This window comes from Aplysia californica, unplaced genomic scaffold, assembly GCF_000002075.1.
Source record: "Aplysia californica isolate F4 #8 unplaced genomic scaffold, AplCal3.0 scaffold00330, whole genome shotgun sequence".
Classification (NCBI taxonomy): Eukaryota; Metazoa; Mollusca; class Gastropoda; order Aplysiida; family Aplysiidae; genus Aplysia; species Aplysia californica.
Window position 1 is genome coordinate 48,541 of NW_004797600.1, and position 27,882 is coordinate 76,422.

Genomic DNA, 27,882 nt, shown 5'->3' on the forward strand with positions numbered 1-27,882 from the left:
TTTCAAATGCAGCTGTGTTGAGCTTGTTCTGTCTGTTTGGGAAGCTGAAGGGTATTCTCCAGTGTGTGCTGCTCCTTCTACTCTGTCATCAGCACACAATGTATTGTTGTTCTCATCTGCTTTGTACTACATTATTTGTTCACCCATCTTGAACCACAATCCTAAGGGGTTTTTTCTTTGTTCCTTTGAGCAAATGATGCAGCTGCTCCTAGTAGTTATTGATTAACTGCTTAAACTTGATCTTCATTGTTATTCTTCAACAAATAGATGCATGTGATATCTCAAACAAGCTTTTAAAAATTATCTCTTTTTATTTCCCTCTTACTTTGTTTCTGTTCTGCTTTTTTTGGTGCTATTCAGCGTTTTACTCTGCCTAATGTTGCGTATCTAGGATGTTTTTTTTAACCCCTTCACTGCGTTTCCAGTGACTGCCTTCGGACACTTGTAGTGTAGTGACTAGATGATCTGATATTGCACGCAGAAGATGTGAGATTAAAGCCCTTGTGGTTAGAAATTTTATTGAGTATCTCTGTCTTTCTGCTGGAACATTATATCCCTGTCAGCTCTGGTTGGCCTTGACAAGTAGGGCTTAAGCAGCCCATCTCCCAAATCATCTAAATTGTGCGGATGGGGTGTAAATCATCCACAGTTACTTTGATTGTCTTGGGCCCTTTATGGATTACAGAGTATACCTAGGGGGGTCTCATGGCCTAGAGGTTAAGGTGTTCGCCTCTCATTCAAAGGTCCCGGGGTCGAATCTGGGTAGCAACGGAAAAGTTTTCCCCTTTAAAATTGTCTCCTTTCATCCCCTTTCCTGCTCCCCAACAATGTTCTGTCGTTCTGGGCTTATGACTCTTTCTGCGGCCTTTCTACGGCTACTCCTTGGCTGCTTCTTATTGCTGTCTTTCAGCGACACCCCTGATCTTCTGGTAGGAAAGATCTACACCTAGCCTTCTCAGACAAGGGCGAAAAATCTCGGAGGTCTCATGTGCAAGTTGCGCATGTTAAAGATCCCTTGGTGGTCTAAAATCAATAAGAGTAGGCTTTGGCCACCTCCCAGGCAAAATTCAAAATTTCTTTTCAACTGAAAATGTTTAAAGTGTCCCTTATGACCTTATGCAATTGCGAGCACCGTAAAACACTTACAAAAAAGGAGGAAAAAAAGGGTATGCCTGGCAGCGAAGGGTTAATACCACTGTTATACTATCTGATGAAGTATGTGAACTAGTGAAAATGCCAAATAACTCTGTGTGTTTGCGGTCAAGAGATTATGAAACAACCTTTTAGAAAATGTAAATATTAAAACATTGTTAAGTCTCTCTTTCTCCACAGTTGCTCTTCTGGAGTTGTACAATGAGGGAGGCAAGATTTATGACACAAACTTAAATCTAGTTCCCTTTTGTCGTGCTCTGGAGGACATATTTCGCCTGGGTCTTCAAAGTGAGTTTAGTCACTTTGTTCAAGGTGAATGTTTTCTTTGTTGACAGTGTGCTGTTTATCTTTGGGAAATATTTCAATTGTAGCATGAGACTCTTACCTTTTGATGATGAATAGATATAGACGCAATACCATCAGAATTGATCTTATGCCTTTGTAGGTTGGGACTGTCTTTTGTCTTGACTGACAGGTTTTTCATTTGAGCCATTGTAGGAAAGTGGGTGCAACATTTAGTTGTGAGAAAACTAATATGCTCTTGCTATCCAAAGACACAATTTAACAGGAAAGCACAAGGTTGACAGATGACAACTGATCTTTATTGTCCAGGTCTAATGGAGCTTCAAACACTTTTTCCGGTTTTAGCTATTTTGCTGTCATAGAATTGGGCCTAGCAATTGATTGGGTTTTTTGTTTTCCAGGGAATCATGGGCACTGGTTCACAAAAGCGGACTATTGGACAGTCTTTATCAAATTTGGAGACAAGTGAGTATTGCAGAAGTTAGCAAAGGTGCTCCGTACCTTCCTTCTGTTTATATTATTAGAACTTATCTTTGTGGGTGAAAATTGTCTCTTTAATAATGAATTATAATAATAAAGATCACTTTAATAATGCCTACTCCCTGGTGGTTCAAGGTGCTTCACAATAATCAACTATTCGTGCCCATTCAATTTACAACAATTCTTTCAGATTCATTTAGACTTTGTATATTGACAAAGAACACATAGACGCAAAAAAACAATCATTGAAGGTAATGATCAAATTAGTTCCTAAAATGGGATTTAGATAATCATTTTCAGACCAGATTTAAATGCAGTGGGAGGGGATTCCACACTGAAGGAGTAGCTGTCGAAAAAGCCCTGCCTCCAATTTTTTAAGGTTGTCAAGGCACAGTCTTGAGTAGTTTTTTTTATTAATATGAAAATTTCAAGATGGCATAAGATCCTGTAGTAAATTAGAAAGATATTTTGTGCCAGATCAATTAAACACTTACAGCCAATTACTGCAAATTTGCAATAAGTACAGGCTTTAACAGGGAGCCAATGTAGCTGTGAAAGCAATGGTCTTTGCATAATGGTATGGATTTATTTTGTTCATGTTTAAGAGAAGCTTGGAGAAAATATTTGTGATGAAAGCCATTTTAGTTCTTAAACAAAATGCTAAAATGTAAATTTGCTCTGGAGGCACATGAGGGATGACAAAAGAAAAAAGAAAATCCAGGGCTCTAGAAAGTGTAAATCACAGGAAATAAAGGGACCAATAAGTCTTCTGACACACACCACTTTAGGTTTCTTGATTAGGAGTTGGTGGAAGGTTTTGTGACAGAAAACTCTAGAATGACACACCATCTGGCACTGTCGATATGGATTGCCAGATTTTTCAAAGATTTTGTTATTGATAAGTTAGACAAAAGTTAAATGTTCATTTTCTGAACTGAACCTGTAAATCTATACTTCTCGAGATTTCCTAGAAGTCTGTATCTTTTCTGTCATGACGGGTGTGTCACACAGCCTTATAATTGTATCTGTGGGGGGGGTTTGTTCTTTTAAAAAAATTGATATGTTTTGTTTTGCTTTATTCCTTAAGAGTTTCCTCTCTTTTTATGGAGCTCTTTGCCCCTTTTGAAAATACAAGTTGCTTTAATAAGTTAACATGTCCCAGTTCTGTTTATGTGTGTTGCTTACAAGTTGTACACATGTACAAAGAAACACACACACTTCTTACTGTGAGTAAATAGTGTAGTCAATAAAGCTTTTCCTGCCCATCACAAAATGCACAATAAAACTGCAATTACTCATACATTTGTAATTTATGTCCGCTTGGGCATCGTCATACAAGTGTCAGTTTAACAAATGTGTGTCCCCAGTAACTCAAACAGGTAATTTCAGCGAACATGCTTTTTTATGCCTCTGTTTCAATCTTTATACTAGAAAGTTTTCCCTCTCATATGATTTCTAATTCTCACATTTAAGAATGAAAGTGTTGCTGGTCTTTATTCTCAACATGCTGGCCAGCCTTCTAAGCTTGGCGGGGCCTTACACATAGTGAGGAGGGGCTGCAGACTGATTGCCTGTGCAATTGACAGGGCCAAAGAGATCTTAAATAATATGAAAATCATACACATAATTGTTATTCGTATTTGTGTTAGTGCAATATATTTTTTGGTAGGAGTGTGTCCATTATGATGGAGGGTCCATAGCAATTTCTCCCTTAGTTCCTTTCAAATGCAGCTGTGTTGAAAGGCTCTCTCAGAGTTGACTTTGTCTGTTTTATCAGCCAGTTTAGTTAACCATTTCAAAGCTGCCTGTTTGACGTCGCTGGGTTTCAGGACATTTGAAACAATTAAATCAAACTGTCTCTGTGTGTTCATCAAATTTGAAATGATTGGTTTTGAGTTAATTACATTTCAGAATGAAAAAATGACCAGACTCTAATGTGTCATTTGTTGTTTCTGTTTTCTCTCTGTTTTTGGTTGTGATGAGAAAGAACAGTCTCAAATCTCAGCTGAGCTTCCATTGAAAAAGAAAGAGGGGAAAGGGCAAACGAGAAGAGAGGGGAGTAATCAATTACTGCCATCTGAGAGAGTTAATGTCGGGATTATGAAAAACGACCTGCCCAGGTTAGATAACGTGCTGGGTCCGAAGGTTAGGCTGTTATTGTTGCTCTTGCTATGTTCTCTTATTTCATTTTCTGTGTCTCTGTAAGAGTGATGCTCATCTCTCTAGATTCAGTGTTCAAATATCCACTCAGTTGTTGTTGGTTCACTTCATGAAAATTTGTCATGATGGCGGGTTAGCAGTACAAGTACTCACTTACTAACTTAACTTGTAGATATACACATTTTGCTGATTGTCCAATATTCATGAAAGACTCGAGTCAAAATGAAACGGTAGCTTGAGTTGTTTATCACAGATGGTTTTCATAAGAGGAATGTATTGAGGGCGAGTGGTATGAAAATTTTGTCTTGAAATTGCATCCTTAGAAACCCTTAATGCAGGATAAAAGTGAACAAGAGATTTAAGAAATACCCTCATTCTTCTTTCCCAGTCGGAAAATTGGAAGTAAAACAACAAAACTGTACAGACTTTTCCTGCTCCTGAGGAACAATGTATCTCAGAACCATACATATTTTTTAGAATAGATCAGATTCTGGGGACTCTCATGGTATAGAGGTACAATGTTCACCTCTCATTTAATAGGTCCCAGGTTTGAAACCTGACAGTGACGGAAAATTTACTTCTCTAAAATTTTCTCCTTTCTCCTCCTTTCTGGTTTTCTAGTTCTGTTCTGTTGCCTACTTTCATCTCCACTTTCTGCCCCCCCCCCTCCCCTCACCTCCGGTCTCCTCAGGGCTCCTCTCCCCTTTACTCTTCTCTTTCTACTGTCCTCCTGATCCCTTCTTACTGATGTCTTTCAGCCATACTCCTAATCTTAGGATAGGTAAGATCTAACACCTAACCTTCTCGGATAAGGACAAAAAATGTAGGAGGTCCTTTAAAATTCCTTGGTGGTTCTTAAATCAAAGAGTAGGCTTCGGCCACCACCCAGGCAAATCAAAATTCCTACCAAAACTGAAAATAATCTAGTCTGTATAAAAAGGTATAAGAAGGCTACCTTCAAAATCGAAATGTGGCTGCCTGATGGCAAGGTGCTCTACGAAGTAGGAAAAATCGTCACTCTGTTGAAGAAACAGCAGACTACCCCTGAGATCTAGATTATTTTTATTAGTACTATTGTTATTATTAGTACTGTTATTATATTTCAGAAATTAATTATGAATTATGCAATCTCTGAAAGCTGCCATTAATTGTAATTAATTGTTCTTCAATACCTTTTGCTTTGTAATAATGACACTATTGGTTAGGAGGGTGCCTCTGCTGGGACCTACTCTTTTAATATGGACCTGTTACAGTCAAACCTGTGTAAGACGGCCACCCATTGTCAAGGAGAAAAGTGGCCGTATAAGACAGGTGGCCGTCTTAGGCAGGACTGATCAAGATGAAGAAAGTAAACCCCATTCCCAATCAAAAGTAGCCGCATTATTGTTGTTTTTGTTGGTGGTGGTGGTTTGTATTTTGTTTGTTATTTTTATTTTGTGCAAGGGTGACAATAAAACGAAATGTTTCAGACAAGGAGGACCGAGGGCTATAGTAAAACAAACATATGGGTGGCCACCACTCGAAAAACGAGCGACGTTTCTGTCACAAGTCCTTGTTGACGTCCATTGTTACTTTGTTACAGACTGGGTAAACAGTGACCACTTATCTCACTTACGATTTGTGTATGAGCTCTGGGCGGGGCTTATGGGTTATGAGGGATCACATGCTTCCCTCACCAGCAGCTGGAAATTGGTACCTATTGGTCAACAGTGGGAGGGGCCTACACAACAGGATCGGTTGGAGGGACTACCTAACAACAACGACCGGTGATTAGATTATGATGGCTCGCCCACAACGCCAGGGGTCAATGCACAATTAATGACAAAACGTAATGAGTGGAGTCACTAAGGTGGCCGTCTTGGACAGGTGTTAATGCTTAGTGTGATAGGGGTTGTGTGTTAAAATATGGTGGCCGCTGCCGCGTTGGACAGGTGCCCGTTTTACACAGTTAAATTATATAGAAAAAACGCAAGGGGGGAAATGGAAAGTGGCCGTTTGTACAGGTGGCCGTCTTATAGAGGTGGCTGTCAGGGCAGGTTCGACTGTATTTCTGTTTGTCTCTCTTTTTTCCAACACCTAATGACCATTAACAAGTCCAATATGCTTTTGTTGTTCTAAGTAAAACAAGCTTTCTAATGTAAGTAACTACATAGTTATGGCGCTTACTGTTTAGAAGGGTGTTAGAATTGATACCAAAAATAAGAGTATAACAAAACAAAGTGATCTGGGGTTTTTTTCCCCAGGGCTGGTCCAGGACTTTTTCATCTGATCAAGTTTGTGAAAGATAATCAGAAGGTGAGCAGGTATTGTCAATGACGAGTCATCAACTCACAGGGGACACACCAGTGTAGTGGTTAGGGTCTTTGTCATCGCATGCAAAAGATGTGAGTTCGATTCCCATGTGGGTAGAATTTTTATTGAGCATCTCCATCTTTACTTTCGGCTGGGACGTTTAGTCCCTCTCGGCCCGCATAGGCCTTGACAGACAGGATTGAAGCAGCCCACTTCCTAAGTGATCTAAATTGTGTGGATGAGGGCATAAAACATCTACGTTTACAATTTGTAATTGCAGGGACACACTGAGCTTCGTTACAGTTTAGCACCTGACGGAGTGCTTCATTTGAATGATGTTCTCAAAACTCGGATAGTGACAGGGGGGGGGGGCATGTAGATTTTATATGAGTGGCTGGAGCGGAAGTTTAGATGGACTTTCTGTATCATATGCTCTTATCTCACTTTTGATCTCTGTGAGACATCATATCTGCAGATGAGTTGAAGACGGTTGGTGGATTCTCTGGCATTGTCTGCTCCTTCCAATTTATTCTAAAATTTCTGCATGTCGTTTCCTTTTCTTTTCCAAGCACATTGTGACAGTTGTCATGGTAATTTATCATAAACTGTAACTCCATTGCCATTGTGAATAAATTTACAAAGCTCAATTTAACTTCTGAAAGAGTGAGACTGTTTTAGTTTTTACTTTCCTTACAACATAATAATTTTTGTTTGGGGGGGGGGGGGGTGGCTCCACAAGTAAATGTCTGTCTCAGATTATGATAAGACAGGATGTAGAGTCTTGGGACACTCTTGTGTCGATGCATGTTCTGACATATCCGTTATAATCCAGGTAGCTGATATTTAAGTGAAGTTTCTTTGAGCCTGAGATAGGGGTGTACTTAGATGAATGTGAGGTTGTTCATGTAAAGATAAAACTTGTAAAGAATGGTATTGACTCTAAGGGTCTTACAGAGCTGTAATAATTTCCTCACCCAAAGCATCTTGAAAATAATAGTGATAGTACTGTAGATTTAACCCTTACAGCACCAAGCTATTTTAAACCCTCATGTACCTCTAGCTCAGGTAATACAGGAGTCCGTGACTTCTCAGCCCCAGCCAGTACTGACTGGGTCTGTAATTTTGTGCTGACAAAAAAAATTCTATACTGCTTTTCTTTGAAGTTTTAAAAGATAATGTAGAATATTTTTCAGAGACAATTCGCTACCTAAGAATTTCAAAGTTTTATCTGCTCAGTACCTAGTTTTGAGAAATTTGATGTAAAAGATTTTGAGTTTCTCATCATGTCAAGCTTTTTCAAATGCAATTTTACTAATATCTTGATAAAGACTCCAAATAATCTTACGATTTTGATAGAACAGATAGAATTTTGGGTTTCTGACCCCATGGTCTTAGTAACAGAAAACAGCCAAAAATGTCAGGTTGCGAATTGCAAAGGTTACGGTAGAAGTACCCGATGGGATTTGAGGTGGCCTGCTTCCTGTAAGGGATGTATGTGACTGGGCCTGGGGGAAGGAGAACTGGTGAGGGGAATATATGTGGCTGAAACTTGAAGGTTTAATAAGCATCTGACTTCAATAGAGTTGCACTGTTCGCTGTGTATGTTGCAGAATTATGTGTATATAAATTACATTTTGTCATGACCATCTTTTAGAATAAGAAGTCTCAACTTTAAAGCAAGTTTGTTTAGCTCTGATATTTGAACAATTTTAAAGTTTTGTTTCTCTGATGTATTGACATTGTCACTTTGTGGTAACTTTAAACAAAAATAGGTAGCATTTTGTAGGCACATATTTTCCATTGTTATGAGATGTGTACATCTCTAATGCAAATTGTAGAAGTTTTCTTATATTTTAGTATTGCACTGTTTTTCACCAGCTTTGAGGGAATAAAGGATATTTTAATAAATTTAGATCCTTTTGCTTTGCAGTTCATTGTTGTCATTTTGGGTTTTTTAAATTTCTGTTATCATCCAAAAAGGCAATGACAGATCAAGGCAGAGGAAGGTTATTTATTCGAGCCTGTCTTGTGAAGAAAGACCTGGCGTCCTTGGTGCAGAAGTTAAGGGATGATACAGCCTTTATTGAGGTACAACACTGCATTTTCCTATTTTTGTGATCTTCCTTGTATTCTATATACACAAAATTACAGGCATATTAACTTTTTTTTACTTGATTGAGGAAAGCTAACAAGTGTTACAGACAATAATTATTAATTTTATTCTCTGCTGTCATAGTCACCTTATTCCTGTCATTACTGTCAGTCCTTGTAGTAGTTGTAGGCATTCTTGTTTCTGTAGGATTACATCACTGACATTGTAATGATGTGTGCCCTATAAATAGTGAATGTCAGTACTGAATTTTGCTTCGAAAATTTTGATGGCAAAATCTATGTTGTGGCATGCTTGTCTACCCTTCTTGCTTGTGGCTTTTTTTTTTCAGATACGGAAAGGTCCCATACTTTAGCATATGTACAAGTCCAAACTCCCCTATATAACGTCAAAATTTTGAGACTCTGAAATAATGGTCTTGGTTAGAAATTTCTTTAATTAAAGTGTAATCAACATCATTAGATTGTGGACTCAGTTTTCCTTCTCTTTATATTTCTTCAGATGTGGTATGATTCGACGTCCATACTCCGCGATGATATTTTGTCAGGTGTGTATACATGTGAACTTTTTTTTTTGTCAGTGATTTCACTTTTATTTCTGATGGAATAGTTGTCCCCTTTTTCAGTGTCTTTCAGCCTCAAGTGCTGTTGGCTGTTTTCTCTATGCCTCTTTTCTTTTAAGTCCCTTTCTTTCTTTCAAATTGTAATTCGTCATTTGCACTTACCTACTTACTTAAACTTACTTACATGTGCAGAGAGTTATCAGTCCCTCTATGATTACAGTGCATTTCTGTATGAGGCGTGTTTGAAAATTGAAATATAGACATGCATAAGTCATCACAGATGCATATTGCTTCAGTTTAACCTATGGGTATCAAATCTGAAGATGTATGCAGTGCCCTTTGTCTTTGTGAGAGAGAAGATCCTTATTTCTGGTCTTATGAATGTGTAACATCATTTAAAAGATGGGCTGCTCCCATAGAAAAGCAGGCAAATGTGAAGGCATGCTATTTACAAAAAAAGATTCCTTGTATACTTAATATTGTGTTTGGCAAACATGAAATATTCAGAAGTGGAGATTGGTACCGTATTGTGTGTTCAAAGAAAAGCATAGGAGTTTACAGGAAGATATTGATATTCTTTGAGTAGAACATCCAAGATCCTCCATGATAAGGAATATTGCAATTATCTAAAGTGGAGCCTCCTTTCTGAGAGTGCAACAGAACTTGATTATTCATAATCAATGGTTCCTGAAATTAACCATGGGATATCTGGAAGTTGGGAGAGAAACTGCACTCTGATAGTGTCAAGGACCTACATGTTAACACCATTCCTAACACATCAGTTTTATGTGCATTTCTCACGGGTGTGGGTAGTCTAGTGATTAGGCTACGGGACTGGTAATCATATGGTTGCGGATTTGGGGGATCGAACCTCAGGCCCAATGTTCTTAACGTGGAAATATTGTATTAAAGCAGCCCATGTATACAACATTTTACCACTTGAGATTGGTAAATCTATCAATGGTAAGAGTTTGACTGACCCCCTACCTCTTTGAAGGTACTCATATCCCTCAACTTTAGGGTTTTAAGCTGTGAAAAATGAGTCCACAGCCCAACTTGTAGTTTATAATTAAGTTATTGTTACCGATACAACTTGTAACATTGAAAATTAACATAAAAATAATTAGTTCTTTTTAATCTTGAATTACTTGTACTTAAAAGACCTATCTGTGATACCTTACTCTTTTGTATTCCTAACCCCCCCCACACCACCCCTCAGAAATATTCCTCTCTCTCCTGGCTGAGGTTCAGAACATTCCGTTCAGTTTATATTTGAAAAACGCCAGCTTCCTGGACACTACCTGGGACATGGCTGTAAGTATTATTTAATAAAAGATTACAGAAGTGCATGCTGTAGAGGAAACAAAGGATAGAGTGCTGGCATCTGTGGTGTAGTGATTAAACGCTTCTCTGTAGCATGCTGGAGACTAGAGTTCAATTCCTAAGTGGGGATAATTTTTAAAGAGTGTATTGGTCTTTTTGCTGGGATGTTGTCTCCCTCTCAGCCCAGGTTGGCTCTGACAGGCAGGGTCAGAAGCCCGCCTTATAAATGATCTAAATTGTGTCGATGGGGACATAAAAATATCGTTATCTAAAAAAAAAGATAAAAGGACATCAGTGTTTGTACAGGGGGACAAAGGATTTAATAACATTGGTGCACATTTTAGGAGAAATAAAGGTTAAAGTGCCTTTAGTGCACATAATAGGAGAAAGGGGGAAACAAAATATATAATAATATTAGTGCAGCTTTTAAGAGTAGCAAGGGATATAGTGATATAAGCACACATTCTACATGGAAACAAGGAATATATTGATGTAAGTGCACACTTTAGAGGAAACAAATGATTGAGTGACATCAGTGGATGTTGTAGAGGAAACAAGGGATATGATAACATTATTGCGCATTTTAGTGGAAACAAGTAATATAGTAACATTAGCGCATGTTTTAACACATTAGTGACTATATGTTGGCATTATGAGCCTGTTCCAGAGGGGTACTATAATTACATAAATAAATTGTGAGCTTTAAACTTTTGTGCAAATGATCGATGGTGGATGCTGTGATGTGGTCTGCTCCTTCTATTTCCATTAGTGTTACTAATATCCCTCTCTTCTCCATGCAATATATCGGCTTCTGTAGTGTAATGGTTAGACTCTTCACTGTTGCTAACAGAAGATGTGAGTTCTATTCCCAAGTGAGGAAGTTATCTTCTCGGGAAATCGCGTCTTATCTGTTTGGATGCCGTACAACACACAGCCCAGGTTGACCTTCACTAGAAGGATTGAAGCAGTCCGTCTCCTACATCTAAATTTGGCCAATGGGGCTGTAGTACTTTTTACGATCAATCACTAAGCTGATGTATAGCTCTTGCCCTGCTGGCACTTCCGGAAGTCTCCCTCTGCAACATTTCCTTGTGTTTGCTCTCAAGTTTTGCTGGCACTTGAGGGGTGTATTCCCACTTACTTTACCAACTCTACATTGGGTATAAAGACGATATTTTCATTTCTTGTTTGTTTTTTGTCAATCAGGAGTACAGAGACTATGAATTCGTCCCATGCAATGTACTAGGAGTCCACTTACAGTAAGTATTTCTCATACATTTAACCATTATGTGTACTCTGGTGGAATGCCAATTTAATAGTTTCGTTCTTTTTAGGGTACTGTGTTTGAAAAAATTCTTTTTTACTCTCAATTGTTTCATCTTTTATTTGACTATGAATATTATAACAGTTACAAGAGATTGTTAATTAGTTACATACATTTTCAAACAAGTCCCTTAAGCTGTCAGCTTTACAGAATCTAGTGAAAGTTTTACCAGAACTCTCCCTTTTCTCGATCTTTGACATATTTAGCTCTACATGTGACATTTCTTTGTCCATTTGTGGCCCTTTTTACATTGGTGTTTCTGTCCTTTTCAGCTATGTGGACACGCATCTTGTGGTCACTGATGTGGACGCTGAAAGTGTTGCTGCTGAAGATGTAAGTGTTCTTTGATCAGACGGAGAAACAGTCTCCTCCTATATGAACGGAATTTGTTGTGTGTTTACTTTTTCCTCAATACAGATACAGCAGAGATAAAGATATGTTTTCACTCACTGTTGTCTGTGATTTACTTTCATAGAAATGCTCAGGATCATTGACACAACTAGTGAATCACAATGTGATTCACTATTTAAGGTGGACATGGTGTAAATGTAGATATAATTATTTGTGTATATTTTTTTCTGTATAATTTTGTAAAGTGTATTTCTTATTTGTTTTCAGGGTAAGATAAGCGTTGGTGATGTCATGGATGAGCTGTATACAGAGAGCCTTCGAGGGGCAAAGAGAGGAAAGGTAAGGTGGATTAGGCTGTCGGTGCTTTTATTCTTTGACTGTATACTACAGGATGATATACTCCTCTGAACAAGAGTCTTCAGCGATAAATTGACAATATACCTAACAGTGATGATGATGTTTTGTTTTATTTTTCAAGCTGAGGTTCTTTTAGTACAATAGTTTGATGGCAAAAACTATGTTGCCGCAAAGGGTCCAACTCCAACACTCAGTAATGTTGATCTTGCCACTGGCATTGTTGATGGGTGGGGGTGGGGGTGGGGGTTGAAGGGGAGAGGGGGGAGTTGGTATTTTTTTCTCAAACAGAAGAGTGAAGAATGAATCGTCTTGTAATATACAGGTTTTACTGTATTGAGCACAGATGACTCTTTCTTGACCTTTTGATAAACTCTGAAGTCTCTAGTTGTAAAGCATCGTATACACGGACTGCTTTGATGGATATTTTCATGTTTTAAAAAAATATTAATCTATGAGCTGTTTGCTTTCATGTTTTGAGCTTGTCCTTCCAAGAATTAGAAATGCTTAAACTTGTTCGTATAATCCCTGAGTTTTGTGCAATTGATGAATGATGGAAGGATGGCAGACTGAAAGTAGAATAAATAAATGAAGGTAAATTTGATGAAACAATCAAACTTAGAAGAATGTCATGAATGTGAAAACATACCAAGTTTAGCTTCATACTACTACAGGTCTCGTTGTCATGAAAATAAACAATTATTCTTGTTGTGGTCTTTATTATGTGATTTTTTCTTGGTTTGTTATAGAAACAAGTAGATAGCAGGGCGTTGATTGGCTAGTCTGATTATGTCATCATATTATGAGTTTTTTTCTCCACTTAGAAAGTCATAGCATGTATCTTCGCGATTTGGGGGGGGGGGGTTATTTTAAAGCATTTGGTTTACAGGGGTAGGCCCAGAACAACATACTTAGGGAACCTAAACAAATGGGTAACAGGGAAAGATCAGGGAAACGTAGCTTTTCTGAGAGCATTCGAGCAAAGGAATGAATGGAAAATCATGATCGCCGATGTCTGTCGCAGATCTGGCACTGGATGATGATGATGATGGTGTACACTTAAGTAACCTTAGAGTGGCCCTAAGTTCACATTCCAAATTACAGCATTATTGGATGATTGGTTATTAAAAGATCTTTTTCTTCCCCTTAGAATAATGTTAATGAAATATCCCAACAAGATCCTTGTTAACCATATTTTTTTAAGCTACAAATTTTGACCAATAGGATGTGCCCAGCAATTTCTGGGAGGGTAAGAATTTGCCTATTGATTTCTTGCTCTTCTGAAGGGTGCCACAAGTACACTATTTTTATTTACTATCATTTTGCTGTTTCTGTCTATGTCTTACTTGTTCCCAGAGCTACAAGAGAATTGCTGTGCCTGTATTCTTTTTTTTATTCACTCAAACATAGACATTGCTAATTTTTTCTTTGATGGTTCTCCAGGTGAGGGATCTGTTCCAGTTGTACAAGGGGATGCCAGTCTATGTCAGTTTTGTCAAGGTAATTGATTAGAGCGTTCACACTGCAGGTGGTTGGAGGACGCCACTGTGGGTCCAATTTTTTCCCCCTCTTTTATTTCTGTGTGTCTGTATTGAGATTTCTTTACTCTGAAAGACAGTTATTGTGTCAATGTACTTGTTTTTACTCAAACAAAAGCAGTGACAAGGTATGTAGATTTTCTCACATGTACACCCTCCAGTTTCTGAGTTTGAAGGCCTTGGATTGACATGAGATAAGCAGGAGAGGTAGGCCCAGGGCAGAAATGTCAGGACAGGCAGAAATTGGGACCTGTACTCCTTTTGGAAGACAAAGGCTGATGATGATTAAGTCATACCTGAGACTGTACTGTTCTATGTGATTTTCCAATTCCGTGGGTACAAACTTCTTTTCAAAGACATAGTTATACCATCTGAGCTTCAGAGTTCCTTATTTCCTTTGTCTATTCTTTTTTTCTTTTGTCCGCGTACTTAAATTTTTATTTTTCCTGAACTGAGTTGTGTACTTTTAGAATGATTATATGTTTGAAATTCATTGTCAAGATGTGAATTTTCATTTGCCACTTTTTGTAATTTCAATTTACTACCATTGTGTGTAGTGTGCCCCAAGAAGCAGCCCAATGGATTGGTCCATCATTGGAACTCTATAAATGAATACAGGGGTTCGCTCCTACATTATAAGTTTTATTATGTCAGTTGACTTACAATAAATTTTATTAACAAATAAGATTTTCTTTATGGCAGACTTCCAAAGACACCTCTTGTGTGCTTTGTTCTATTGAGCATAGACAGGATTATAAGTTGCTTGCCTTTAGAATAAATTATTTTTATGTAAAAGTGACGCAGAAGTCACAGAAAGATATTTATTACAGGCTCGCCTGCCAAATGGTGAAATCTACCGGCCCATCGCTCAGCTGCTGAGAGAGGTGGATATTGACCTCTCTCACATGCCCATCAAAGGAGAGCCTCCAGCTGACAACTCTGTCTATCGCAAGCCAGCTCATGCTGTTCTGCCGGAGGAAGAAAAAGATGAGATTCCCGTTCATGGGCCGGATGGAAAGTAAGTGGATAAGTGGTCCATTGGTGGGATAAATGTGATAAAAAATCCTAAGTTGAAGGTTGGTGGTATGCAAGTCAATACATTACAAGCAAGCTTTAGTATCTATAAATGAGCCAACTGAACAGGCTCAGGTTCAGTCTTGTAATTTCCAGATTTTTTTTAGATTGTCAATGTTAATATTGTTACTTTGTTAACCATCCGTGCAGAGAAATGAATGGTGATCTATGCTCGTTGATGTCTTTTTAGACCTGGCACTTTTAAAAAATTGGGTTGATTCAGATTGGTTGTTTTTTTTAACAAGATGAGACTATGTTCCAACACTCATGATGTCAGACTGTCTTTCATATAGTGCATTTCCGAAATCTTTTAGTGGATTTGTTCATTTATCATTCAAGGGATTCTTTTCCGCTTAATAAGCATAACCACACCATGTTTTGTTGCATGCCCTTTCAGTGGGAGAAATTTGAAAGTCTTGCTATATCTCTGTGGCATCTCTGATTTGTATAAAAAGAAAAATTAACATTCGTTTACTTGAGCTGTGTCTGTGAATGTATCAGTATACTTTATCTTTATCACTTTAATGTAGCAAAAATTAATCTTTTGCTCCTGATGTAAAAAGTTGCATATATACTACTGGACGTTGGGATTTCTATTTCTCCACTTCTCAATTATTTAACATGCATAAATCGTGCAGATATGGAGCTGTATGATTTTTTATAGAATGTTTGAAGTCACAATATTTGTTGGTCAGTCAGTGGTTGAACTGCTCAGACTGCACAACATGAAGTCGCCGGTCCAAAATCAAACAAGTAAGATTATAATAGGGGGTACCCACTAGCAAATGCGGATTGGGTGGTGTCGCTTTCTGGCGGTTTCAATGCACACTACTACACCTGGAAGTTAAAGTAGAGAAACCTTTTACCTACATGTGACTACACAGAGAGCGTAAACCGAGCTATGATTGGCTGAACTTTTGACCTATAAATACATTAAGTATATCTAGGCCTACGGTACTCTTGGACTTGCCGCACTCCCTCTTTCTGTCTCCCTCTCTCTGTCTCCCTCTGTATGTGTGTGTGTGTGTGTGCGTCTGTGTGTGCGCGCGCGTGTGTGTGTGTGTGCTTGCTTGCTAGCTTGCTTTAGTGTCTCTCCTTTCTTGTCTATTTCTCACTTCCCATATATATCAGAGACCTAGACCAATGTAACCATTGCTAGGTCTCTGCATAATAATATATCTCTTTTCTTATCTCTCTCACTCCCAGTCACTCTCACCACCCTCCCTCTGTTATGCTCCTCCTCCTTCTTCTTATTCGTCTTCTTCTTCCTCTAGGCCTATGAGCGCTCCAAACCCGCTGTGAGAAGTTGGAAGATGGTCAAAGGCGTGAGACCGAAACCGGGAATTCCCACAGTACCTACTTAATGTATTCATGGGTCAAATGGACAGATGACTCAGCCTTGTTGTGATTGGCTGTAAACCACCCGATCACGCGATTCGCAGGCCTGAAAACAAACGCGTTTGTCTTTGCAGGTCACAAACTGAGTCTATCGGTTTGTGCCACAACAGCTGTTTTGCACCCTCAATTTGGCTAGCCCTGACTACCCAATCAGCCCAGCCCGACCTGACCCAACTCAACCCGATCGCGTATTTGGGCACCCCCTATAAAGAACCCATCTCCTTACGTGAGTCGCGACGTCTAGCAGTGCGCGACCGTTGCCAATGATTGGTCCAAGTAGCGCTCAAGCGCCTCGTCATGTGCGACAAACTGGGAATGTGACAGGTTTAAAGCTTTACCAAGGAGTGCCGGTTGACACGCCATGTGCGTGGTCTGTGTATGTATGGAGGCACATGACCCATGCACATAGCGTCTTAGGCTCGGCTTTTGGCTATGTGCAAAAAATAACATTGCAGAAACAATAACAGGACTATTCCAAACTGCTGTTTGTTCAATCGAAAATACCTTTTGAAGTTGACTTCATTTAGCTCCAACTCTATCATTAGATGATGGAAAGCTCCGTATTCTTGTCACTTTTGATACATATCAGACCAAGTATCTTGCGACTGAAAATTTTTGCACAATTTGGTCGCGCAAAAGAATACACACCTCGCATCTCATCGCTAGGGACTGCTGCGCAGGACTTAACGCGACACGCATTTGGAAACACTCTTAAGCAAACGGGGATTATGTTAAGTCCGAAGTGGGTGATTAATTTACTTTCAAAGTTTCTTTTTTGTGTGACAAGACCATAGTATGGTCATGTAATCGTTTTGCAGCTCAAATTGATGCACTGTACTGAACTCAGTTTATTGTGTGTTATTGCAGGGCAGAGTTCACTGTAGTCTACAGAGGGTTTTATCCCTTAGCAGAGGTAAACATTTTATTATCTTTTTTTTTTTTACCTCCATTTCTCTTGTCATAGGATCCGCACAGTATCATTATCATCTTAGAAAAGGGTTCCAGGCGGTGTCATTTCCATTGCTGCTTCATCACCAGAATGTTTGGGACTACGTGTGATTTTTAGCTGAGGGGAGTTTATGCCTATAGTTTCATGTACTGACAAGTGAATGTTGTAGTTTCTTGTGCAAACAAGGAATGAATGTGTTCACAATGACCTAATGTTCTGCTAATTGTTGAGGTGTGGATACCGAGCATGCTGGACGGGTTGGTGTGTGTATCATCAACTGAAACTGCAATGCTAAAATATGTGTGTGTGTGTGCGCGCGTGCGTGTGTATGTGTGCATGTGTGTGTGCACCCCCCCCAAATAGACCCAGCGTCTTTCTCTTCGAATAGGAAAAGAAAAAGAGGAAGCTAACGGGTCAAGGGGTGACCCCGAAAAGAGACATATTACTTTACTATGTTTCTTACTCTTTCTATTTATTGTTTTTATTGTTTTACTTTATTACATTTATTAACTTTTCTTTTCTCCTCTCTCCATCGACAACCTTTCTTTGACCTGGAGTTGGGACGGGTATTGGTGGGGTGGAAAGCAGAGGTTCATTGTCAGCACTGTACTGGATGTGACTTTACGTAGAGAATACCCAGCTACATACATGTATTAAGCATGCACTTATCGGAGAGCCCTATGACTGCGGAGAAGGTGCAGAGACCATTTGCGTCTTGCTTGTTGACAACATTAACCCTCTGGGATCTGCCATGCCTTCCCCTGCCCCCATCTCTCGGATGAGAGGACTTGGTTGCTCTGGGAGGGGGGGGGGAATCTAGTTTCCAATTGGTATTATTACTACTATTAGAATTATTATTATATTATAATTTTTGTATTTCAGCAACACACAGCAACTATGCTCTTAATAGCGTCTTTCTCTTCTTTATCTCCTCAAACAACTCCTCAATATAATACAACAGACACCAACATACCCATTCATTTTTCTTACAATCTCTCTGTGATGGAGTTGGGTTTTTTGTTTGTGGCATTGCACCTACAGCCACTGCTTTATCTCCTACCCCAGGATGGAAGGAAAATCCCAGAACCACCAGTTTTAGATGCTATTCACGAATGATAGAATCCCATACGAATTGAGATGCCGTCTCGGTAATCAAGGTCTCCCCCAGGTCTTAGTGGGCAACCAAGCTGGCCTGGTGGATGGTTATTGGAAGGAAAAGAAAATCAGAAAGCAGAGAAAATGGAAAAACAAGAAGAAAACACCCCCTACAACTGGTAACGGAAAAGAGAAGCTTATAGACTTCAATATTCTTCAGGCAAATGTCTGTGGCTTGGACAAGAAGAAAACACAATTGGGGAAAATTTTGTATGAAAGGAAAGTCCACATTGCTCTATTACAGGAAACTCCATTCATCCTGTAACATAAACATCACTGGGTATACCCCTTATCCATGTAAATGTGAAGGTTGCCAAGGGATTATAACCTATATCAGAAATGACATCCTGGGTGAAGTAGAGCTCCTTAATAGGCACCCCACAGACGCACATAAAGTCACCCTGTGGTATGGCAACAGCAAGCTCATACTCTATAACATCTATTGTCCCCCAAGTAGCACTCTGAACTTCTTGGAACAGAGTACTATCTTTAAGAAGACGGTCATAGCTGGTGACCTTAATGGACACTCCCCCCTTTGGGGCTATGCTGACCAAAACAACACAGGTAAGAGGATTGAAGAACTATGTCAGTCCTCTAACCTCATCCTTCTCCAAGATGAGGATTCAACCAAAACACTTCTTCATAGGAGACATGGGACCCTCCACAGACCAGATCTCACCCTGGTCTCTGCTGATTTACACAACTACTGCAGTGACGAGGTGCTAGACTGTATATCTAGTGACCATCGTCCCGTTCTCACCAAAATCAGTATACTGAAACACAGACAAAGGAAAAGAAGAACCCGTTGGAACTTCAAGAAGGCAAACTGGGATCTCTTCAGAAAAACAGCTGAGGACACCGTTAAACTGGATGATCTAGACAATAAAAGTATAGACACCCTTAATAGTGAACTCACCTCCACCATCTTAGATGCTGCGAAGAAGAGTATCCCACAGGGGTGCAGAACCAATTATAAACCCTTTTGAAACGAGCGCTTGGAGAAAGCTACAAAAACTAAAAATAATGCCAGACATGAATATGAGAAAGATCTAAAAAAATATGGCAAGAAAATTAGATACAAAAAGGCTGTAGCAGAGGCTAAACTTGTCACCAAGGAATCTAAGAAGGAAGCCTGGACGCAGAAGTGTGAGGGACTCAATTTACATCAAGGTGGACGTGAAGCTTGGTCTCTTCTAAATAACCTCACTGGCGAAAAAAGGAAAGAAAACCCCAAACCACTACACACAGAAACCGAAGTTCTCACCAGCGAGTTAAAAAAAGCCGTACACTTCAATAAACATTTTGCCTCCATTAACAAAAGCAGCAAAAGGAATGACTTGGACAGGGGTCTACTGAGTGTTCTGAAAGGAAAAGAGAGAGATTTGATACCGAGTATCTTCCAGGACTTCTTAACTAAGCGAGAGTTAGACTGTGCAATGAAGAAACTGAAGAAGCGAAAAAGCCCAGGTCCTGATAAAGTACACAATGAGATGCTACAAAACCTTGGTGAAAAAGCCAAATTGCTACTTCTTAAGCTCTACAACAGAACATGGACCGAGGGACATCTGCCTAAAGTATGGAAACTAGCTACTATAAACCCAATCTTAAAGAAAGGAAAGAAGGCCAATGACCCTAAAAACTACCGCCCAATATCACTCACGTCCTGTATTGGCAAGCTCTGTGAAAGAATCCTCAATTCTCGTCTTTATTGGTGGCTTGAGTCTTCAGGTCTGATATCACAGTGTCAAGCAGGGTTCAGGTCAAAAGGCAGGACAGAAGACCAGCTTTTTAGGCTTACACAGAAAATCATTGATGGATTTCAAAGAGGGGAACAGACAACGGCTGTGTTTGTGGATCTCCAACAAGCCTACGATAGAGTGTGGAGGAAAGGACTACTCTTAAAACTGCAGAACATGGGAATCAAGGGAAATATGTACTCCTGGATTAAATCATTCCTTACAGATAGACTCATCCAGACCCAGATGGATGAAACCCTATCTTCAAAAGCAGTACTGGAGGAAGGACTCCCACAGGGATCTTCTATCAGCTGTATCTTATTCCTTGTCTTCCTCAATGACGTTTCAGATGTTCTCAGAACAGAAAAAGCCCTTTTTGCTGATGACCTGGTCCTTTGGCACACTGGAAACTCGACAACAATAAGCAGACGAAGACTACAAGATGATCTAAATTCCCTAGGAATCTATTGCCGTTTATGGAAGATGAAAGTAAATTGCGAAAAAACTGTCTACTCTGTTTTTACGAGAAGCTGTAACCTTGCAAATGCAGAAATCCCTCTCAAAATCGATGGTACCAACTTGAAAAAGGAGAATAACCCAGTGTATCTTGGAGTACAACTTGACAGCAAGCTCAACCTGAAACAACACACCAATAACCTAAGGAAGAAGGCTATGAAGAGACTTAATCTCATCAAACGACTAGCCAGTACCAACTGGGGATCAGGCAAGAACACCTTGAGAGGCCTTTATTTAGGATATACCAGAGCTGTTTTTTATTATAATCTTGTTCTACAGAACATTTGCAGTAAAACTACAAAGAACTCAATGGACACCATCCAAAACCAAGCTCTTCGTCTTATCTCTGGCGGAGTGAAAACCTCACCGACTGCGGTCCGTGAAATCCACACGAATATTGAGCCATTAGAAACTTGAAGAAAACGGGCAGCTTTAGAAGTATATGAAAGATCTAAAAGGTTAGAAAATAACCACCCTAATAGAATCCTTGTTGACAAGTGGAAACCTAATCAAAGACTAAAAAATACAAAATCTGTACTTGACTCTGTTCTCAATCTCCAAGAAAAACATCACCTCCTTGAAAGACGAGAACCTCTGGAAAGAGTTCCCTCAACTCTCCCACCACATCTCACCGTAGCAAAGCCAGAAATTAGGAAAACACTTTTGGACAACAGCAATAAAAACACATATCCTGTAGCACTAAAACATTCTGCCCTTGAAACAATTGATTCCTATCCACCAACATGGATCCACTCATACACTGATGGATCTGCCTTTAAGGCAACAATCAACGCTGGATATGAGTCAGTGATCAACTTGCCCAGTAGGATAAAAAAAAGAAGTCTTTAGTTCCATCGGGTCCTTCTGCTCCAATTTCATTGCTGAACAACAGGCTATCACCAACACAGCAAACTACATCAACTCCTTGTTTGACACTAACCCACTTGCTACCACAGACATTGTTATCTTTACAGACAGCCTTTCAACACTAGAGACACTTGGGAGTGGGACTGATGTGAACAAAGATTTATTGCACTTGATTTGGAGTCTACATAATTTGATAAGTAGGCACAACGTCAGAGTAGGCCTACAATGGATTACTGCCCACACTGGGATACAGCGAAATGAAAGAGCTGATGCTCTGGCAAAGAAAGGAGCTGGCCTCCCTCAGCCTGAAATTCCTATGAATTATACCACCTGCTGCCAAATGATCAAGTCAAAACTCAAGGAAGAGTGGATGAATGATTGGGCCACAGGTACAACAGGAAGGAGATTGTATGGCCACATGAATAAACCACTGGTCAAAGATCCAATCAATGAGTCGAGGAGGGGAGATCAATCCATAATCTTCCAACTTAGAGCACAACATGTACCCCTCAACCAACATCTCAACCGAATTGGAGTAAAGCAGTCTGCTGCCTGCCCAGTATGTGACTACCCCTCAGAGATAGTGGAACATCGTCTATTCTTCTGTAGAAAACTAACTGATTTAAGGGGATGTTTTCTTTCCAAGCTACCCCACACATCTAATTGCCTCTACTCCTCAAGACAACAATTAGAACAAACATGCAACTATTACCGAATGGCATCATGCAGAAGAGTTAACGCTCAGATGCTACTGGATCACTAACAACAACAACAACATGTGTGTGTGCATGCGTGCGTAGGTGCATGTGTAAGACAAAATTTGAAGCCCCTATGAAAGACTGTAAAGAATGAGTAGTAGCAGATCATCAAGAAAGATCTATCAATGTTGGAATACGAATGGCTAATGGGCTCAGACCATTGTTAAACCCGCCATTATTAGGATAGCTCACAAAGGGAAGAACTGAGGTGTATTATCCCTGGAAATGATAAACCTTTTGTATGATTAGAGTTGTAGGGAAATCATATGAAAGTTTTGATTTTACTGAATAATTCAAGAGAAATTTAGAAAGAAGTACCCAAATGTTTAATTCTAAGAGAGGAATGAACCAATTCCTAATGGAATTAACTCACCCCCCCCCCCCCCCCTTCCATTCTCCTGCTATTTGCTATTGTGGAAGTTACACCAAAAAAAACGTACATGGGAAAGAGTCATGAAAGTTGGTTTTCAAGCTGCATGTGACATTATTTATTACAACTTTCCCCATTATCTTCAGGACGGCCGTGTTGATAGAATTCATGATTCCATTGAGAATGTCATCACAGATTCGGGTCGGAGAAAAGAAGTAAGTTGAGAAGAATTGTGTTTTCTTTGAGGATGTTATTGAATGTTTTAAAAAAAAATTATTTCATGTAAGAATGCTTCTTGCCATATATTACTCTTTTCTCTTTATTCTAGTTACTCTAAGTAAAGACAAAAATCTGCTGTTATTGATGGCAACATGTTAAAGCTTTGAAGGAATGAATTAAGTTGTAGCTTTGTAACCCATATTCTTATAATGTCCTAACATGTCTCAGACCCTTTCTGCACTCTAGAGCCCAAAATAATGTTCTTGAATTAATATTAAATTTGACCAAGTTTTACAAGAAATTGTTCTTTAACCATTTTCCTTGGTAAAAAAGTCAAACTGGGTCCAGACTCAATTAATTCTGTTGTTTTAAATGCTTGATGTGACAGGTGGTAGTTAGCAGCATTGTTCAAACTTCTACATTTGTTTTCTAAATCGAGTTTGTTAAATTTTTGGTGTTTAGATACACTGTCTTAAAAAAAAAAGTTCCACAAATCTCTCCAGATCTTTATCCTGTGTTCTTTAGGCTATAATATAGACTTTAAAAATAAAAAAGAACTCAATTTTTTAAAATGTCAACATATTCGAAATTAGATCCCAAAAGGCCACATAATTTGATATGCACACTATTCGTAGATGACTGCGCTTCAGTCTGAAGAATTAAGAATGAAACACCATCTTAAAATTTGCAAATACCAATACGGTTTATGTTGATTTAGGGTATTTTAAAACGTTTTTTGCTTGCCACAGGTCGTTAAGATTGAAACAACTGAGACAGGTGTGGAGGTGCGCAGATTGTCTGACAATGAGGTAATGTGACTGACTGCTATCATGCTTTTGAATTTTATCAAAATGAGATTACTGTAATGTTGTTTTATCCGGTTTGACGGCCGAAAAGCTATCAAAGTTACAAGTACTCCAGAATCAATCAGCAAAATTGATAATGAAACAAAAGAAATCAGCGCACATAACACCAATTCTGAAAGAACTACACTGGCTGCTAGTAAAACAAAGGATCAAATACAAAACTGCCGTTTTCTGTTTTAAATGTATAAATGATACTGCACCTTTTTATCTTTAAAAATTCCTGGAATTATATCATCCACCCAGAGCCCTTAGATCAGCCTCTGACAATCTAATGGAAACTCCAAAACAAAATTATAAAACATACCCCGAACGTTCCTTTTTGTTCTTTAGTCCCCAGGTAAGGAACGAACTCCCATATAAAATAAGATGTGCCCCAACAATTTACATTTTCAAAAAACAGCTGAAGCGTTTCTTATTCACAAATGCATTCCTGTCATAATGATGAACTGTTATATATATATGCATGTGTATGCCAGACTGTGAGACTGAAGAAATAGCGTGTGAGAATAAGAGAAAGAGAGAGAGAGAGAACGGAAATGTCTGTCTGTGAACAAATGTTTTAATGAATATTTCTAGTTATTCATGTTTAAATTTTACTGTGACCGTTCGTGAATTTTTATTGCATTGTATATTTTTAGTGAACGCATTGCCAAGCTCACTGTGAGACTGTTTTTCTCATAGAATGTTTTTATATATATACATATATATATGTATGTACATAATACTGTGTTTTACGTACACACGTGTCGATTAATTTTTAAGATATGATGTCTTTTTTGATGTAATGCGCATTGAGCATTTTTTTAAAAAAGGAAATATCTAACACACCACGAAGTGTCTTTAGGCCATTCCCAAAGGGGGGACATTTCTCGTTCATGCACAGTAGAATTGTAAATGGGCTGTTTCATCAATGTCACGCTCATAACTGTGCCTGATCTACAACAGGGAACTGCTGCTTTTTCTTTCCTAATCCTTACTATTGTCATTTTCCTCTACTTCTTTTGTATGTTTGTCACACTCTTGTGACCCACTATTTCCGAGGTGCCTTGATAATCGAAGCAGACTTTGTGCTGTTGAAGCTAGAAAGGTGAGCAGAGTAAGTCTGATTCCCTGTAAGGACTTCTCTGTTGACATCCACCCCTTGGCGCTCATATGACGGTATGCAGTTGCGAGCGCCGTAAAACCTTTACTAAAACTAAAACTAACATACCACATTTAATATCTGTGCTATACAAGTTGCTAAGATAATATTGGGTTGTTTATAGAATAGTGTTCTCAACCTTGGATACTGATGGTTGGAATTCATGGAACTGTCTGAAAGACAAGGATCGTAGGTCTAGAAGATAAATAGGCCATAAGGGTATTGTCGCTATTGCAAGAAAAATAGGTTACTTTAACTTTCAAGGTTTTTTTTACCCACTTTCTAAACAAAGGTAATTCAGATTCCTCAATTTTTCTCACAACCACCACAATATGTATCGGTATGTGAAACTTTGTTACAACTGTCAGTCTAAGTAACAAGTTTTACTACTCTTGAGATTTAAAAAAGCACTTTTTTATGTGTCATTTGAAAACTGCAGAGGTTGTAAAAAGGAACGGATTTAAACACAAAACGTGTGGACTTTTGGTTTTTCCATGTTGAAAACAGCTCAATATTTAAATTCATCTATTTGATTCTGACTGATCAAATTTTTCTGACTGACAAATAATATATTTTGTCATTGTTTGTTCTCAGTTACTTCTCAACCATTCCTACACGGAAGTGTCAGCTTGTGGGAGACGTACAGATATGCTTCTGTATTTTGGATACATTGCTGGGTATGAGAGCAAGTCTTGTGATTTTACTAGGTCTGATTATTTGTTTTATATTTTACGCCCTCTTCAACACTGCTTAGACCCTTTATATAATTATTTGGCCCTCCTGTCAAGGTCAACCAGGGATGAGAGGGTATGACATCCAAACAGAAAAATTGATATATTATGTTCGATAAAAATACCTTCTCTGCACAGGGATTGAATTCACATCTTCTGTGTGCTGTGGCGAAGAAGCTAACCATTACACCACAGGCTAGGTCGTCCCCTGTCCGACTCTCAGAGTTATTAGAGATTGAGAAAGTAGACGTGATTTTTGTAGTCTTTGTAGGAAAGGTTTTTGTGAAGTTGTCAGTGTGTGTGTTTGTCTTGAACTCGTACCGTACATACTTTATGTCTTTTGTAGGTGGTTGATGGGTGCTCTGGTGTTATTTGCTCTTTTGATTCTCTTCAGAGTTACTTTTCTCCTAATCTGATCCTAGATAAATGTGTATCTTGCTGTGAGCTGTAATTCGGGAATGTGCCTTCAAAATTTTTTTTACTGTTGTGAAAATAAGGCTGATCAGGATTGTTTTTCTCATTTAGCTGTTAATGAGCAAAAGTTCTGAAAGCAAAATATGATGGTACCAGGCAACACTATACAATAATTCCGCTTCACATTATTAGTGACACTATCACACTATACAGACAATCTTATGAACTTGCTTATCCTGGTTCTATACATGAACTCAATGTGCACTCATTTCTTATCATTTGGATCAGTAATCTTGATAAACAGTTTAGTCCAGTGTATGTTATTTGTTTTACTCAGATTGACCGTTTTCTTTAGTAACTTGTGAAAAACGCTGTTATTACTGGCAATATAAATTTGTTGTTTGTTCTGTCTTCTGACAACAGGGAGACAACCTGCAATATGGCCAAGGATTTCAAATGCTATGTCTTTGAAAGTGAAGAAGCCTCAGAGGTAAGACTCACAGCTTTGGTTTGCTTCTTTTTGTTCAAGTTTAATGCGGTACTAGAAATAGAATGTCATGTGAATCAGTGCATTTTACTTCAAGCCTGAGACTAAGAAGGAATATATCCAGAGAAGATTTGAAAAGTTCAGACTTTGCTGAGAGTTGGTCTTCAGTTTTATCCATATTTCTAAAGCTCATACTTCTGCAGCGTAATGGTTGGACCATTGCTTACAGAAAACAGGAGGATTTTCCAAGTGAAGAAAATGTTTACCTGGTATCTCTCTCTGCCTGTCTGCTTGGATGTTGTTTCCCCTTTCTCTGGCCCTGGTAGGCAGAATCATAGCAGCCCACTTTTCAAATGGTATAAATTGCACCAGTTGGGATGTAAAACACTAGCAATATTCAAGTAAAAGAACATTCAGATATTCCAAGCCTTACCCTGATCACAAAATGCTGTTTAGTGTTCCTGACAGTGATTTATCCTTACCCTTGTGTTATGTCTAGTGCAAGTTCCTTGTCTTGAACAATATTTTGTTTGCACACTTCTCTTCAGCTAAGATTGACTTTGTCTCTCTCTGTACTTTGATTTGTTTGATTTAATTTTTGCACTAACTTTTCCTCATGCATGGCAATAGATTCTGTCAAAGCTTTTGTTAAGAGAATATAGAGAAAAGTTTGATTTTTGAATTGGAAATCATCTAATCAGTTTGTGATTTTCTTCACTGTATGATCAGGCGGTGCAAAAACAGGGTAATATAATCAGCAAATAATTTTATGACAGTATTTGTTGAATTCAGTGCTACTGAGAATTAAAAAGTAGAGGAAGAATATTGTTTCCTTTTAACGAGTCTTTCACATTTCAGTTAAAAAGAAATGAAGACAGAAACTTGTGTAAACATGCATCTGTAGGCTTTTTTCTTTTTAAACCTTATTTTTTTGCATGTTCCTATTATCACTATGTTGAAAATAACATAAAAGATTTTCAAATTCAAGTGTTCTTTGACCCTTTCATCGCAGCATCTTCATTACTTGTTTTTTTTCCTTTTCCTACAGGCTAAGATCATCCTGTGTAGTATTGGTGAGTATTGATGGGTAATGTTGTTGGCTGTAACAGAAAGAGATTTTTAGAAAGAAAAAACACATTATTTGATCCTTGTGGGGAAATGTGATTTGTAGAGGCAAGTGCAATAGGTAACATACAATAAATAGGTAGCGTAAACACTCCGCGTAAACACTCCGCGTAAACACTCCGCGTAA

General features: G+C 38.7%; 1 protein-coding gene across 2 annotated transcripts in view; it reads left to right on the forward strand.

Moving 5' to 3' along the window:
- The window catches only part of LOC101860264, a 42,835-nt gene extending 14,961 nt beyond the window's left edge, over window positions 1–27,874 (forward strand). For both annotated transcript variants that reach the window (XM_035970858.1, XM_013084934.2), the window contains exons 3-19: window positions 1,333–1,440; window positions 1,857–1,920; window positions 6,339–6,390; window positions 8,368–8,475; window positions 8,999–9,044; window positions 10,279–10,373; window positions 11,589–11,641; window positions 11,979–12,039; window positions 12,325–12,396; window positions 13,855–13,911; window positions 14,780–14,967; window positions 17,289–17,334; window positions 22,919–22,987; window positions 23,741–23,800; window positions 25,593–25,675; window positions 26,567–26,633; window positions 27,679–27,874. In XM_035970858.1, the coding sequence (XP_035826751.1) occupies window positions 1,333–1,440; window positions 1,857–1,920; window positions 6,339–6,390; window positions 8,368–8,475; window positions 8,999–9,044; window positions 10,279–10,373; window positions 11,589–11,641; window positions 11,979–12,039; window positions 12,325–12,396; window positions 13,855–13,911; window positions 14,780–14,967; window positions 17,289–17,334; window positions 22,919–22,987; window positions 23,741–23,800; window positions 25,593–25,675; window positions 26,567–26,633; window positions 27,679–27,714 (1,265 nt within the window). In that variant the 3' untranslated portion in view covers window positions 27,715–27,874. The remainder of the gene's footprint in view (window positions 1–1,332; window positions 1,441–1,856; window positions 1,921–6,338; window positions 6,391–8,367; window positions 8,476–8,998; window positions 9,045–10,278; window positions 10,374–11,588; window positions 11,642–11,978; window positions 12,040–12,324; window positions 12,397–13,854; window positions 13,912–14,779; window positions 14,968–17,288; window positions 17,335–22,918; window positions 22,988–23,740; window positions 23,801–25,592; window positions 25,676–26,566; window positions 26,634–27,678) is intronic.
- Window positions 27,875–27,882: the final 8 nt, after the last annotated feature.